The sequence below is a fragment of the Stegostoma tigrinum genome, chromosome 11 (genome assembly GCF_030684315.1).
Source record: "Stegostoma tigrinum isolate sSteTig4 chromosome 11, sSteTig4.hap1, whole genome shotgun sequence".
Taxonomy (NCBI): Eukaryota; Metazoa; Chordata; class Chondrichthyes; order Orectolobiformes; family Stegostomatidae; genus Stegostoma; species Stegostoma tigrinum.
In genome coordinates, this window is record NC_081364.1 from 10,854,329 (window position 1) to 10,870,142 (window position 15,814).

The 15,814-nt window shown below is 47.6% G+C and overlaps 1 protein-coding gene across 4 annotated transcripts in view; it reads left to right on the forward strand.

Moving 5' to 3' along the window:
* Positions 1-2,436: 2,436 nt before the first annotated feature.
* The window catches only part of sema3bl (sema domain, immunoglobulin domain (Ig), short basic domain, secreted, (semaphorin) 3bl), a 242,182-nt gene continuing 228,804 nt past the window's right edge, over positions 2,437-15,814 (forward strand). For all 4 annotated transcript variants that reach the window (XM_048547685.2, XM_048547682.2, XM_048547683.2 and 1 more), the window contains exon 1: positions 2,437-2,791. In XM_048547685.2, coding sequence (XP_048403642.2) covers positions 2,671-2,791 — 121 coding nt within the window. In that variant the 5' untranslated portion in view covers positions 2,437-2,670. The remainder of the gene's footprint in view (positions 2,792-15,814) is intronic.

Genomic DNA, 15,814 nt, shown 5'->3' on the forward strand with positions numbered 1-15,814 from the left:
GGATCTGGAACTGTACTGGTCGTGTAAACACATTTATTAATAACTTTCAAAAGAGGGTTGCGTATCTGCATGAACGTTAAGTGTCCACAGGTCAATGGTGAAAGCACGGGGAGTGGAATTTATTTGTTTGCTCTTTAAGAACCAGCATGGGCACAATGAGCAAACTGTTTCTGTATCGTAGGATCTCTCGGAGGAAATTTTAACCTGACTCATCTATCGAGTGGAATGTTGGAATTCTCTGTGCTAGAGATTAAATTTGGTCCAGGGACAAAACTAGTATCGCACCCAAACCCCTCCGTTTCATGACAGCTTGGCTCAGTGTTAATTGCCCCCAGCTGAGGGTACAGGAAGATTGGAGCAGGAATAGATCATTCGGACATTCATAGCTGCTTTGCCATTCAATGGAGATCTTGACTGATCTAGATGTGATCTCAACTCCATGATTTGATCAAATGTTGAATTGGAGGAATGACCAGTCAGTGATTGGGAGGAGGAATAATCAGAGAGGTAGGGATAAAGACTCAAACATCTGTTATCCGTTAGGCTGCTTCATATACTGTAGAGCTTGTAGAAAGATAGACAAGGCGCGGCTTGCATTCACATAGTGCTAGGTCAGGACAGAGCCCTTCACAGACAGTGAAATGTTTCTGAAGTGCAATCAGTGTTGTATGGGAACATGACTACCAATTTGTAGACAGCAGGTTCCCACTAATTGCAATAGCACCTATGTCCAGACAAGCAGTTCTAATGATGCCAAATGCAGATTAACTATTGGCCAGGCCGTCTGGGCTCCCATGTGTTTTTTTTTGTTGAATGATGCCTCAGGATTCTTTAAATTCCATCACAGAGGATTAATAAAGCCTTTATTTGGAGTCAATGCCCACATCTTGGGGAGGGACTTGAGTCCACATCCCTTTGGTTGAGCATCAAAATGAAAACTATGTGGACAGTCATAACAGAGCAAAGCTCTATGTGTAGGCTCCTCCCTTATGCAGCCGTCTTCAGTATTTTCCAAATCTGTGGTCTCTGCCACCTAGGAAGACAAGAGCAGCAGATGCATGGGGACACTGCAAATTCCCCTCCAAACGACAGACTTGGAAATACATTGCCTTTCCATCATTGTCAATTGGTCAAAATCCCACTACTCCCTTCGTGTTGGCATTGTGCTTGACCCTATTCCCTCAGGGTCGCAGCAGTTCGAGGGGCTGCTCACCATCACCTTCTCGAGGGTGGTTAGGGATTGGTAAATATATCCTTTTATAAGTGAATAAAAATTTATAGTCATAACCCTTAAAGGGAGACAGTGGCCTAGTGGTATTATCACTGGACAGTTACTCCAGGGACCCAGGGTATTGTATGGGGACCCAGGTTCAGATCCCACCACAGCAGATGATAGAATTTGAATTCAATAAAAATCTGGAATTCATGGTCTAATGATGACAATGAATCCATTGTTGAGGAAAATCTCATGTGTACGTTAGGGAAGGAAAACTGACATGTTTACTTACATGTGACTCCAGTCCCACACCTGATGTGGTTGGCTCTTAACTACCCTCTGGGCAATTAAAGATGGGTAATAAATGCCAGGTCTGAGGAAGGGTCACCAGACCCAAAACATTAACTGCTTTTTCTTTCACAGATGCTGTCAGACCTGCTGAGCTTTCCCAGTAACTTCTGTTTTTGTTGTTAACAATGCCCCCATCTGTGACTGAATTAAAATAATACTTTTGGCAGTTGCAAACCTTGTTGAGTTGGAGCCCAAGAATGTAATGACTTCAAATCAACAGAAAAAGGTCCTGAATTTCCCCAGGGCTTAAAGGTGTATTTTGCATTAGGGCTTCACACTGAAGATTGGGTTTGCAATGCAAAATGGACCAGAAACTCATCTATGACTTATCCAACCACTTCAAACCCTGCATTTTTCCAAATCCTGTCAAATGCTTCCGGTGTTCCTGAAGCACAGACCTTATTGCTCAAAGGGATGAGATTGGCGACAGCAATCGATTCCCAATCCCGTTAAAACTCCGAACAGCCACAGGGCTAGAGTTCTTGTGAGATTTCTTTTTAAACACACTCCTGTTTATTATAAGCTTCACCCTTCTTCCAAACAGATTCCATTCTCCCCCAGCCCCAGCCACCCCCCAGTAAATTTTTACTTAGGTATGGAATTATATCTCGCTGCTTTCGTTTTCCTCTCTCTCTTTAAATGTATTTACAAGTTTATTTTAAGAAAAGAGAGAGGACTTTCTTGAGAGGGTTAATGAGAACAGAAACGCCGGATCAGGGAGGACATTCCGGCTGACAGCTGCCTGCTTTAGTGCGCTACAGATCGGCTTCTTCGAAACCTCGGGGAGGCGTGACCCTGGGTGGAGGGACGAGGAGGGGCTCCGTGGATATAAAGCCCATGAGAAGCGTCTTCTCTCGCTAAGACCAACACAGACTGAGAGCAGCGGCAGTGCCTGCGCTTAAGTCTAAACCCTGCAATCTCTTAAAAGGGCGGAGGTGACCATTCCGCCGGTCTTTTCAGCTGCTGTCTCTTCGCTTCCTAAATTAACCACCTGCTAGGATCTTGAGAGATTTCAACACAAAAAGGAAGGCTTGCCAACAACAACAGAACCATTCCAGTAAAGGTGTTACTTTGGAAGTGTTTAAAACTGACAAATAACAAAAATGAAGGGGTTACTCTTTCTGACGCAAACGCTGAGCAGCCTCCTACTCCTCTTCAGCGTTACTGATGTACAGAATGTGAGCGCTAAAATGAATATTCCCAGACTTCGGCTATCCTACAAAGGTATGTAATTATTTAATACTGGATATAGTAATGCATTTGGAAAATCAAAAGCTATTATTAAGGGGAATTCTTTTTTTCTCTAACAAGAAATCAGGTCATGCGCAGATTTTGAATGCTAGAGGTTTGAGTTCTTAGATTGAATTTCAAGAAAATTTCGCAGTTGTTGCGGAATGTGGTAGTAGGATGTGCTGATGCTGGAGAATCTGAGCTAACAAGGTGTAGAGCTGGGTGAACACAGCAGGCCAAGCAGCATCAGAGAAGCAGAAAGGCTGACGTTTCAGGCTAAGACTCTGCTTCAGATTGTTGGTGCGAAGTGGTTTGTTTAGTCTGATTTATCAAGACAGTAGCATCTTTTGTGCTGCGTTCAACGGATTTAATTCGCTGTGCGTGAAGCGAGTTGGGATGTAAGTGGCTAAGGCACGAGGGTCAGTGGATGGTTTGCATCGATGACTGATTGGTAAGTGGGCACATTGGATAGACCTGTAAGTCTATTTTTGAAAAGGTTTTATTCCTGCCTTTCTATTTTATTTATAAAATAGATCAGTCCCACCCAGGCACTGTTCCCTTTAATCACTGTGTACACATTGGCTTAAACAGCTAAACAAAAACAAAGAATTGCGGATGCTGGAAATCTGATACAAACTCGGAAATTGCTGGAGGAACGCAGCAGGCCTGGCAGCATCTCTGGAATGAAAGCAGCATTTAACAGTTTTGAGTCTCTTCTTCGAAACTGCGGGGGTTGGAGTCACCAGACTCCAAAGATCACTCTGCTTTCTCTTCACAGATGCTGCCAGAACTGAGTTTCTCCAGCAACATCTGGCTTTGGTTTTAATGAGCTGTGGCCTTTGACTAAGCTGTGATTGCAGGGCATGTACTTGTCTGACCCAGTTTAACAATGCCAGTTCTGAGATACTGTAACTGAGCATGGATAGTCTCCAGGAGATCAAACCTTTGTACATGTGTCTGAGGAGTGCTGGTGTTGGTGTATGGTGAAGATGTAAACTTATTTTTCCAAAAAAGCAAATCAATTGCTGGAAAAGTGCCACGTAACCACACTGGATGGTCTAGTGCTTGAACAGGGGGAAAGCTCCTTTTTAATATGCCCAAGGAGTGAGCTGGGTTGATCCCATTTCGATAGGAGAAAGGCAGGATGGATAACTTATCTCCCAGCCCTCCCTCTCTATCTCTCTGTAGCAGCTGCTAACATCTGGATTTCATCAATCCCGCTGCAGATGTCAGCAGAGCTTCCCACCTGAAAACTGCAGACAGCTTGAGGCTCTGAAATTAGCCTCTCTCGTCATGTTTTCGCCTTCGGTTTGCTGCCCACTTCTATCATAGTTCTGCTTTTGATTTTATATTTTTTTTAAGTGGTGGTGCAAGGCTGATCATTATCAGGCTGTTGACATTGCTCATTTAAGTTTCAATCACTTTTTACACAGAAGTAGTTTGGTGTCGTATTAACATTAAACCTGGAATGTGCTGTCTGACAAAGCAATGGAAGCAGATTCAGCGGTCACATTCAAAGGAGAATTGAATAAATACTTGTGAGATTGACAAAGCCATCCTGTTAATGAGCTAGGCAAGATATAGTGGCCCAAATGGCCTTGCCCCCTGCTGCTGTATTCAATAGTTGTTTCATATGGTGGGTCTGTAGATTCCTGGCATCCTGAAGGTCTTCACTGGCTTGAAGCCACATTCGCCCATGCTAATTTGTGTTATTTTGTGACTGTTTTCACTGGACAACATTAGGCAGCTTGGCAGACATTTCAGTAACTGCAGCCAGACTTTAATTGACTTGTAGCCAGATTTGCCCTTTCTGATTTCTGTTATTCTGAGCAGGATGACAAATCTTGGCTGAGGGCTACTTCTGGCTGACGTAAGAAAATTTGGAGTTAGAGAAAAACCCAAAGACCGTCTCTTTTATCTTCTACCTGGTAATTGCATAATCCACTGAAGTTGGAGTTGTTGAGCAGCCACTGTAACCAGGATCTTATTAATTCCTTCCATGGGATGTGGATGTTGCTGACAAGGCCAGCAATCATTACCCAGAAGCCCTAAAGAAGCAGGAACAGGAATAGGCCCTTCAGCCCCTTGGCCCACTCCAACATTCAGTAGGATCTTGGCTCACATTCACTTTTCTGCCCTTTCCCCTGGATTCCCCATCTGATTAAGGATCTGTCTATCCATCTCAGCCTTAAACATATACAAGGACTATGCCCCCATAGCTCCCTGTGGCAAGGAGTTCAAAGACTCTTAACCCTGTGAGAGAACAAATGCCTCGTCACTTCCTTTTCCCCATTATTCTGAGACTCTGCCCTCTGATTTTACACTCTCCCATGAGCAGGGGCATCCACTCAGTGTTCACCCTGTGAAACCCCTTAAGAATTTGGAGGGGCGGCACGGTGGCTCAGTTAGCATTGCAGCCTCACAGTGCCAGGGACCCGGGTTTAATTCCAGCCTTGGGCGACTGTCTGTGTGGAGTTGCACATTCTCCCCTTGTCTGCTTGGGTTTCCTCCCACAGTCCAAAGATGTGCAGGCTAGGTGGATTGGCCATGCTAAATTGCCTGTAGTGTTCAGGGGTGTGTGAGTTATAGGGGGATGGGTCTGGGTGGGATGCTTCAAGGGGCGGTGTGAACTTGCTGGGCTGAAGGGCCTGTTTCCACACTAAGTAATCTAATCTAATTCCAAATGTTGCACTAGCCTTGCTGAGACCATTTCAGAGAGCAGATAAGAGTCAGTCACATTGCTGTGGGTCTGGACTCACCTGTAGACCAAATCAGATAAGGGGTGGATTTCCTCCCCTAAAAGGCATTGGAGAATTGGATGGACATTTATAACAATCAATGGTAGTGTAATTTTCACTGGGCATAACTTTCAACCCTATATTCATTAATTGAATTCAAATTTCACCAGCTGCTGTATTTGAGCTGTTCAAACCACAATATCAGCCTGAATTACCAGTTACCCAATGCCACCCCGTCCTATAATTATTTGTGACTTGCAATACAACAGTTTAAAGGTCTTGTGGCAATGCTTCTACCTCCGGACCAGAAAGTTCAAGTCCCAACTCCCACTCAGGATTGTCAGAACATCTCTGAAAAGCTTCACCAAAAACAATACATTACAGCAATGATTATAGGATCACAGAAGTGTTATGGTATAGAATGAGGCCATTTAGTTTATCGTGTCCTTCAAATGGGCATCATAAACTCATACCAGTCTCCTGTTTTATCACCATATCCTTGCATACCATTTCATTCAAATAACCATCCAATGCCCTCTTGAATGCCTCAAATTTATCTGCCTCCACTACACTTCCAGGCAGTGCATTCCTTACCCTTCTTAGGCTTGAAAGCTACATCATTGACTGCAAAATGCTTCAAAACATCTTTAATGGTTCTGATCTAAGTCAAACTCTTTCTTTATACGACAGACCCAGAAATGACAAACTCCAAGTGGTGTAAAGCTTAGGGAACCACAAGCACACTGTCAGCTTATTCCCCAGGCATGCAGTTTGTGCCCGTTGTATCTGAAATTGCCTCCCAGAATAATTGTTTTTGAATGGATTGTCTTTCAGGCTGTTGAGGGGAGTTAGTTCTACCAGTAGCTTTCATTTTGCTCAATAAAGTCAGTGATTTAGACAGCGCCTTTATAAAACTTGTCATAATGGTCCCAAAGCACTTCAGGGGCAATGAATTATTTGGTAAGGGATTTGTGAACAGACAAAGCAATCAGTTTGTGCAGAAGATCCTTGAGTTGTTCTGTGGGATCTTTTACATCCACTCGAAAGGGTGGGCAGGGTGTCACTTTAATGTCCTGTCCAAACTTTGGCACTCCCACACTGAAGCATTCTCTCAGTGCTGTACTGAGGATGTCAGCCCTCTTGTACTTGGCTTTCCAGAGTGGGCTGAACCAGGGCTAACACCAAAAAGAGAGTCTTCTGCCGGCACACAAAGTGAAAAGCAAAGGCGGGAGATAAACCCAAGGTCCAACGTAAAGATGAGCAGGCATTATAGCTTGAGGGGATTTCAGGAGGGCTTGTTAGGAACATCTCGTCAAGATGATGACAAGCCTTGCCACAATCAAGTGGCAGAGTTATAGACAGGTGCATGGGAGACCAGAGTCACAGAACTGAAGGGCAAGAGCTGGGAGATGTAGCTGGCAGAGGTTTTGAGAAGTGCATGAAGGAAGGGTGGGTATATAGACTTGTCAACTCTCCAAGATTACCTGGGGATGCCCAGAAATGAAAGACAGATCTCTCAGACATCCAGTACGTAAACTTTAGGGGCATCCCATAAAAGCAAGCACTTTCTATTTGTTAAGAAATCATATGGGAAAGAAAGCTGGTTGACTGGTAGTTCATTTGACTTGATATTTGAAGACACTGTTCACCTTCTGATTGGTGTAAAGAGGTGGTGAGGCATGAGGTTGAATCTGGTAGGGGACCAATGACAAGAATGCGGAGGTGGAATATCTTGAGACAAGATGTCACGTGGCTAAATCTCCATGAGAACGTCCCCAACATTGGAGTCACATTAAAATCTATGGTCAACACTGCTCCACTGGCAGTCTTATTGGGATAAGAGTTAATGTGAGGTGCAGAAGTCTCAAATACTTTTGGAGAAATGCGGGCAGTTGTAAACACAATCTTTGTGCATAATGTTCACACTGTAGATCAATAGTGTAGTGGTTATCATTTAAAAGGCATGTGGATGGGTACATGAATAGGAAAGGTTTAGAAGGATATGAGCCAAATGCTGGCAAATGGGTCTAGATTGATTTAGAATACCTGGTCAGCATGGACGAGTTGGACTGAAAGGTCTGTTTCCATGCTGTACAGATCTGGCTCTATATAGATGCTGCTATATTGATTAAGCATTTAACCTTTACTGTTTTCACTGGCTGATTTTTATGAAAACATCCAAGTCTAAAACTCCAGCATCTTCCGTCAGCCCTTTTATGATCCATGGATGAAGCCTTCTGTCCTCCGATGGAAGCTGCTGCCCTTTCCCTGGCAGCCCCTATGTTAAGGCTACAAGCAATGGACACCAGACCCCGCCACCAATAACTGCCTCCTGCATCCTGCCCCATTTCCGCACCTCACCTCCACTCCCCATCCCCCGCTGGCCCTTATCAATGCAAGACTGAACTAAGGGAAACTGGATAGGGCCAGGAACCTACTGATCCTGTCTTAGAGAGGACTGCCCTTTGAAAGGATGTTTTTGACATTGCACTGATATCTTTTGCATGGATGAATTGCACAAATGAGTGTTCAAAGCAAACCAGTGTGAAGTGGGAATGTCTGCCAGGCAGTTGCTTTTTTAATGAAAACTATTTATTTGGAGCTATTTAAATGGTAGATGCATTGGTAAATATCCATTACTGTATGGATGGTAGCTTCAACAACACTCCAGAAGCTCACCACTATCTGCTTGATAGACACCCTTTCCACCACCTTCAGCATCCACTCCCATCACCACCAGCACTTACGACAGGGTGTAACATTCACAAGATGCACTGCAGCAGCTCTCCTGGGCTCCTTTGACAACAGCTTCCAAACCTGTGACTTTACCACCTTGAAAACATGGGGCAACAGATGAAGCAGAACATCTGCAAGCTCCCCTCCAAGCCCTGAGCCATCCTGACTCTGAAATATATCACCATTCCTGGGTCAAAATCTTGGAGCTTGCTTCCTGACAACAGCATGGATGTCCCTTTGCTCTGAGAATCATAGAATCCCGACGTACAGATTGAGGCCGTTCAGTCTATCAAGTCTGCCTGACTCTCCAAAGAGCATCCACCCACCACACCCTATCACTGTAACCCCACATTTCCCATGGCTTCTCCCCCTTAGCCTACACATCCCTGGACACTACAGGGGAATTTACCCAGGGCAGTCCACCTAACCTGCACATCTTCAGACCATGGGAAGAAACTGGAGCACCCGGAAGAAGCCCATGTAGACTCAGGGAGAATTGCAAACTGCACACAGACAGTCATCAGAGGGTGGGATCGGATCTGGGCCTCTGGTGCTGTGAGGCAACAGTGCTAAACGCTGAGCCATTGTGCTAGAATCTGGAGCTGTTCAAGAAGGCAGCTCATCACCACTTTCCCTAGGGCAGTTAGGGATGAGGATTAACTTCTGAGCCAGCTAACAAAGTCCCATCCCTTGAATAATCAAGACAAAATGCAGTGAGGTGTGTCCGTGTGTGCGTGTGTGTCTGTCATTTGTCAGTATGAAAGGTCTTCAGGCCATATTTTTCTTCCTTAATCTTTGCTTTGGATGGAAGATTGCCTCCCTGTGGGCCACTGTGCAAAATACAATCCTTCACAAGCCCAAAAAGCTCTTCCTGTAATAGTCAACCGTTGAAATGACTCCCTGTAGATGGCATAATGACTTTCACAGATGAGGTGATAGAATTGATTCTGCAGATGTGGTGGGCAGGACTGTCCTACAGCACTCATGGGACCCTGACCCTGTGACATTCAGATCTGTCGTGTGTGAGCTTGAAACAAAAGCTGATAGAAACATTAGCAGTTTTTGCCTTGGTGCCAAGTGTGTGTAAATGTGGCTAGCAGGGGAATGAGAACAAAAGGAGAGAAGTTACTAACCAGAAGCAATTTGGAGGCTGGATTTTCATCTCTGAATGTTGTTGTAGAATGGTTTTCCTCTTTGCTGGAGAAGTGATTTCCCCTGAACATGATTGCTTCAGACTGCATGAGGACTTCACCTTGAGGATCATGAGACTGGGAGGTCACTTCAGGACCCCACATTGGGCTGAGAGAGCACCAGACCAGGAGGCTGCTGCAATAGGCTGGTGGGCCACTGCACCCAGGCCGGGAGGTTGCCATGCTGGGAGGCTGCTGTACCAAGCCAGGAGGTTGCCATGCCATGCTGGGAGCCCGCTGTACCAGGCCGGGAGGTCGCCATGCTGGGAGCCCGCTGTACCAGGCCGGGAGGTCACCATGCCATGCTGGGAGCCCGCTGTACCAGGCCGGGAGGTAGCCATGCTGGGAGCCCGCTGTACCAGGCCGGGAGGTTGCCATGCTGGGAGGCCGCTGTCCCAGGCCGGGAGGTTGCCGTGCCATGCTGGGAGCCCGCTGTACCAGGCCGGGAGGTTGTCATGCTGGAACGCTGCTGTACCAGGCCGGGAGGTTGCCATGCCATGCTGGGAGGCTGCTGTACCAGGCCGGGAGTTTGCCATGCCATGCTGGGGGGCTGTTGTACCAGGCCGGGAGGTTGCCGTGCCCTGCTGGGAGCCCACCGTACCAGGCCGGGAGGTTGCCATGCCATGCTGGGAGCCCGCTGTACCAGGCCGGGAGGTTGCCATGCTGGGAGGCCGCTGTACCAGGCCGGGAGGTTGCCGTGCCATGCTGGGAGCCCGCTGTACCAGGCCGGGAGGTTGTCATGCTGGAACGCTGCTGTACCAGGCCGGGAGTTTGCCATGCCATGCTGGGAGGCTGCTGTACCAGGCCGGGAGTTTGCCATGCCATGCTGGGGGGCTGTTGTACCAGGCCGGGAGGTCGCCGTGCCCTGCTGGGAGCCCGCTGTACCAGGCCGGGAGGTCGCCATGCTGGGAGCCCGCTGTACCAGGCCAGGAGGTTGCCATGCCATGCTGGGAGCCCGCTGTACCAGGCCGGGAGGTTGCCATGCCATGCTGGGAGGCCGCTGTACCAGGCCGGGAGGTTGCCGTGCCATGCTGGGAGCCCGCTGTACCAGGTCGGGAGGTTGTCATGCTGGAACGCTGCTGTACCAGGCCGGGAGGTTGCCATGCCATGCTGGGAGGCTGCTCTACCAGGCCGGGAGTTTGCCATGCCATGCTGGGAGCCCACTGTACCAGGCCGGGAGGTTGCCGTGCCCTGCTAGTAGCCCACTGTACCAGGCCGGGAGGTTGCCATGCCCTGCTGGGAGCCCGCTGTACCAGGCCGGGAGGTCGCCATGCCATGCTGGGAGCCCGCTGTACCAGGCCGGGAGGTCGCCATGCCATGCTGGGAGCCCGCTGTACCAGGCCGGGAGGTCGCCATGCTGGGAGCCCGCTGTACCAGGCCAGGAGGTTGCCATGCCATGCTGGGAGCCCGCTGTACCAGGCCGGGAGGTTGCCATGCCATGCTGGGAGGCCGCTGTACCAGGCCGGGAGGTTGCCGTGCCATGCTGGGAGCCCGCTGTACCAGGCCGGGAGGTTGTCATGCTGGAACGCTGCTGTACCAGGCCGGGAGGTTGCCATGCCATGCTGGGAGGCTGCTGTACCAGGCCGGGAGGTTGCCATGCCATGCTGGGGGGCTGTTGTACCAGGCCGGGAGGTTGCCGTGCCCTGCTGGGAGCCCACTGTACCAGGCCGGGAGGTTGCCGTGCCCTGCTGGGAGGCTGCTGTACCAGGCCGGGAGGTTGCCATGCCATGCTGGGAGCCCGCTGTACCAGGCCGGGAGGTTGCCGTGCCCTGCTGGGAGCCCACTGTACCAGGCCGGGAGGTTGCCATGCCATGCTGGGAGCCCGCTGTACCAGGCCGGGAGGTTGCCGTGCCCTGCTGGGAGTCCACTGTACCAGGCCTTGAGGTTGCCGTGCCCTGCTGGGAGCCCACTGTACCAGGCCGGGAGGTTGCCATGCCCTGCTGGGAGCCCACTGTACCAGGCCGGGAGGTTGCCATGCCATGCTGGGAGCCCGCTGTACCAGGCCGAGAGGTTGCCATGCCCTGCTGGGGGGCTGTTGTACCAGGCCGGGAGGTTGCCGTGCCCTGCTGGGAGCCCACTGTACCAGGTGGGAGGTTGCCATGCCCTGCTGGGACGCTGCTATGGAAGGTCCCTGCACCAGGGTGGGAGTTGCCACTGGCCCATGAGAGAAAAAGAGGAAAAAGGCCCTAAGCGGAAAGAAAAGATAAGAACAGGCAGAGAAGATGAGCTCCGTGCTGTGTCCTACTCCTCCACCATCTTGGTCAAAAAGGTTCCCATGTCACCCTTGGCACACACACCAACTTTCCATTTGGTAGCTGCCAGTAACAGATGTGTATGAACCTAACCAACTGTCACCCTTCCCCCTTCCCCACTTACCTCCTGGCATGATAAGCATCTCTACCCAGTGCCTACAGCTAAATCATGCAGCAACCAATCAACTGTCTGAAATTTAGTGATTCAATTCTTTACTAACCAAAGGCAATTAGTCGACAGCTCATTTGCTCTCTATATTACGCAGTGATCTGAACCACCAGTAATACAGTAAATCAGTGATCTTAATGTTAATAACACACTGGCCCATATCCCTAGTAATGTACCAAACACCGCTACTTGTGGTTTATCAGGCTGTTGTCTGATTGAACAGTATTTGTGATAAGGAGAGGTTGAACAAACTTAGATTGCCTTCACTAAGATATGAGGAAGGTTTTTTCTGAGTGGTAGGTACCTGGGACATACTGCCAGACGAGGTGCCAGAAAGAGAAAAGTTAGCAAAGTTTAAGGGGTATTTAGACAGACACAGGAACAAGCAGGGAGTACAGCAATACGCAGGTAGATGGGACTGGTTTGGAATGGCACTGTGATCGGCACAGACGTGGTGGGCCGAAGGGCCTTTTCCTGTTCTGTGCTGTTCTACGTTCCATGACGGAAGATCAATTGTGGATTACAGAAGGTCCTAAAATGCTCTGTAGTAGCAGCACTTATTGGTTATTATGTAGTATACATAGCCAACAGCTTTTCCCCATAGTAGGGGAGTCTAAAACTAGAGGACATAGGTTTAATGTGAAAGGGGAGAGATACAAAAGGGTCCAAACGGGTAACTTTTTCTCAGAGGGTGGTGAGTGCCTGGAACAGACTGTCAGAGGTAGCAGTGAAAGTAAGTACAATTTCACCATTTAAGAAACACTTAGACAGGTACACAGATGAAAGGTAGGAAGGGATGTGAGCCAAGCGCAGGCGAATGGAACTAGTTTAATTGTGAAAACTTGGTGGCATGGACAAGGTGAGCCGAAGGGCCTGTTTCCATGCTGTAGACCCTTGTGACAGTCTGACTGTATTTACATAAATATGCATATATAGATTTGACACAACATTCTCTATATGGTCGGTCCTACTGAGGTAGCCTAATGTACATTCTTGAGAAAATCCATATTAATGGCCAGTCTTTGTGACCCATACTCCAGTTACACTTTGTCACCACTCTCCCATTATTTCTGTGGTGTAGCATGCATGCTTAAGGATCCCTAACCGAAAGCCATCTGAAATATGTTCTGATGTGCACCTTTATTGCTGGAGTTCTCAGTGATTACAGGATGTTTGATACAATGTGAAGTGTTTGTGGCTCCCTGGAGTGCTGTTCTAATGTTCTGTGGGTTTTAGGGTTTGCAAAAATCAAGTCAGAACAATAAAGGAACAACAGCTGGATACAATGTTGTTTTCAGCAGGATCCATCTCCTTACAATCACCGTCCTGGGACGGAATTCTCGAATCTGGTTCTGAGCAGTTACATAATTGCAGCTGTGAGCGAGGCAGAGCCTTTTTGGTGTTAAATTGTATCCCATACTAAAGCAACGGGACATGGCCTTTTTCTGGGGAAATTGGAACCAACAGTGCCTGGTCAAGCTCTCCCTCACCTGCTGTCCACTGTGTCTCAGTGAGCTCTTAGTCCAAGCGTTGTGACTTCAAGATCCACATTGGCTAGTCATGAGGTGGGAGGGTTACCTTCCTTGATAACATCAAATGTTGATTTTTTGCAAATGTGACCCACATGTGTATTGCATGACGCATGCAACTCCTATTCCAGAAAGTTAACTTTTCTTTTCATTGTTCTTCCTTTTTAAAACCGCAAAGGCAAAGAAAGCATGTTAATACAGATAAACAGGTGGGACAAGACAGTTTATGCCAGTGTGGTACTGAGGGAGTGCTGCACTGCTGGAACAGCCTTCTCAAACAAGATATTAAATTCAGGCATAATTAAAAGCCAAAAGAACTGCAGATGCTGTAAATCGGGAACAAGACATTACTGGAAAAGCTCAGCAGTTCTGAGGAAGGGTCACCAGACCTGAAACGATAACTCTCAGATGCTGCCAGACCTGCTGAACTTTCCCAGGAACTTCTGTTTTTGTTATGGTGTGAATTAAATTCAGGCCTCCACTGCCCTGCCATGTGGAAGTAAAAACATCCTGTGGTGCCATCTCAGCAAAGGGGAGAGAAGCTCCTAAAACCATTTGAGGAATCAGATTTAATGGGAACTGCAGACGCTGGAGAATCCAAGATAATAAAGTGTGAAGCTGGATGAACACAGCAGGCCAAGCAGCATCTCAGGACCACAAAAGCTGACGTTTTGGGCCTAGACTCTTCTCTCTGAAGAAGGGTCTAGGCCCAAAACGTCAGCTTTTGTGCTCCTGAGATGCTGCTTGGCCTGCTGTGTTCATCCAGCTCCACACTTTATTATGAGGAATCATTGTCTGGTTGTTTATTAATGTATAAACTATAGCTGCAGTGTTTCCCACAACACAACATTGACCGCAATCAGTTGTGTTGGGATGGCCGTAAAGTGCTTTTGAGATGTCCTGTGGTCGTGAAAGGTGCTATATCAAGGCAATATTTGGTAGGCAAAGGCAACAGTGCAGCATGGCAGGGTAACTACAGCCTTGTCCTCACTTTTTTTTCTCTTTGCATCGGTGGGTGACCTCCTCCAACAAATGAACAATCCTATCAAAAGGAGTTCACTTCTGCCAACTTGACCAACCTTTACTCAGCATTCCGTGAGTGCTAGTGAAAGATACAGCACTGCATAACAACAAGTCACATTTGCGGAGCGCCATTGATGCATGAGAAGCTTTCCCCAATTGATTTAATGTCCCAATCATGGTGTGGCGGATGCAGGATATGAACCATGATAAGGCATTATACATAGTGCCAATATAAGCTGGCACTAATAATGGGCAGAGCATAAATATCCACACTCCTGCTGAGTATGGGTTTGAACAACCAATACAAATCTGACTGTTGTGGAGTATTTTTTAGGGGCAAGGTGGATCTGCATGCTACAGGATCATTGTGAATCCTGTAGCTTTCTTTTCCAATTGTCTTGCCAAGATCAGCTTCATCCTTGTCACACCGACGTCCTTCCATTCCATATGTTGGAAAAGTCCAGGAAAACACCTGTTCACAGTTTTCATTAGCACGCTGGGGAAGATGAAAATGTGTCAGAGTGTTACACTGTGTTTTTCTCCAAAGGGATTCATACATCTGTGCAGAGGGATCTGTTCCAACAAACATTTGCAATGCAGTCTTATCCAGAGCAGATAAAAATGTGTAGATGTTATGAATCATGCTGGGAGTGAGGATTGGAGAATAAGGGCTCCACGTATCAGTGGCTCAGACAGACCAAATTCAATGTGTGCTTGGGCTGAATTAACTCCAATACCGCTGGGTTGGCAAAGGATGGGGAAACAGTAGCAGCCGTTTGTTTGTGAGTGTGAGTTGGTTCAGATGACAGTCACTGGAACCAAGGGGCAGACCCTCAAAGGGGAGAAGATTTAGGACTGAGGTCAGGAGCAACTTCTTCACCCAAAGGGTTGTGAATCTGTGGAATTCCCTGCCTGGTGAAGCAGTTGAAGCTACCTCGCTGAATGTTCTTCGGCGAAATGAGATTTTTGAACAGTAAAGGAATTAAGGGTTATGGTGAGTGGGTGAGTAAGTGGAGCTGAGTCCACAAAAAGATTAGCCATGATCTCCTACAATAGTGGATCAGGTTTGAGGGGCCAGATGGCCTACTCCTGCTCCTATTTCTTAGGTTCTTATGGACAGGTTTGATGCTGCATGTGGTTCAGAGGCGAAGGCTGGCTATGGGGGAGATACCAGAGCTTGTTAGCACCAAAGGAGCTGTACCCCAGCAAACATTAACTTAAGGAAGGAGGTTGACATGATCTGATTATTTAACCCTGCTGCCCTGCTCAGGTATTCAATTAGGTTTTGACTGATCTTGACACAAACCCTATTCTCCTGACTTAGTTGCTATGCCCCTTACTATCTGTATGTTATAAATGTATCGATTTCAATCTTGAACT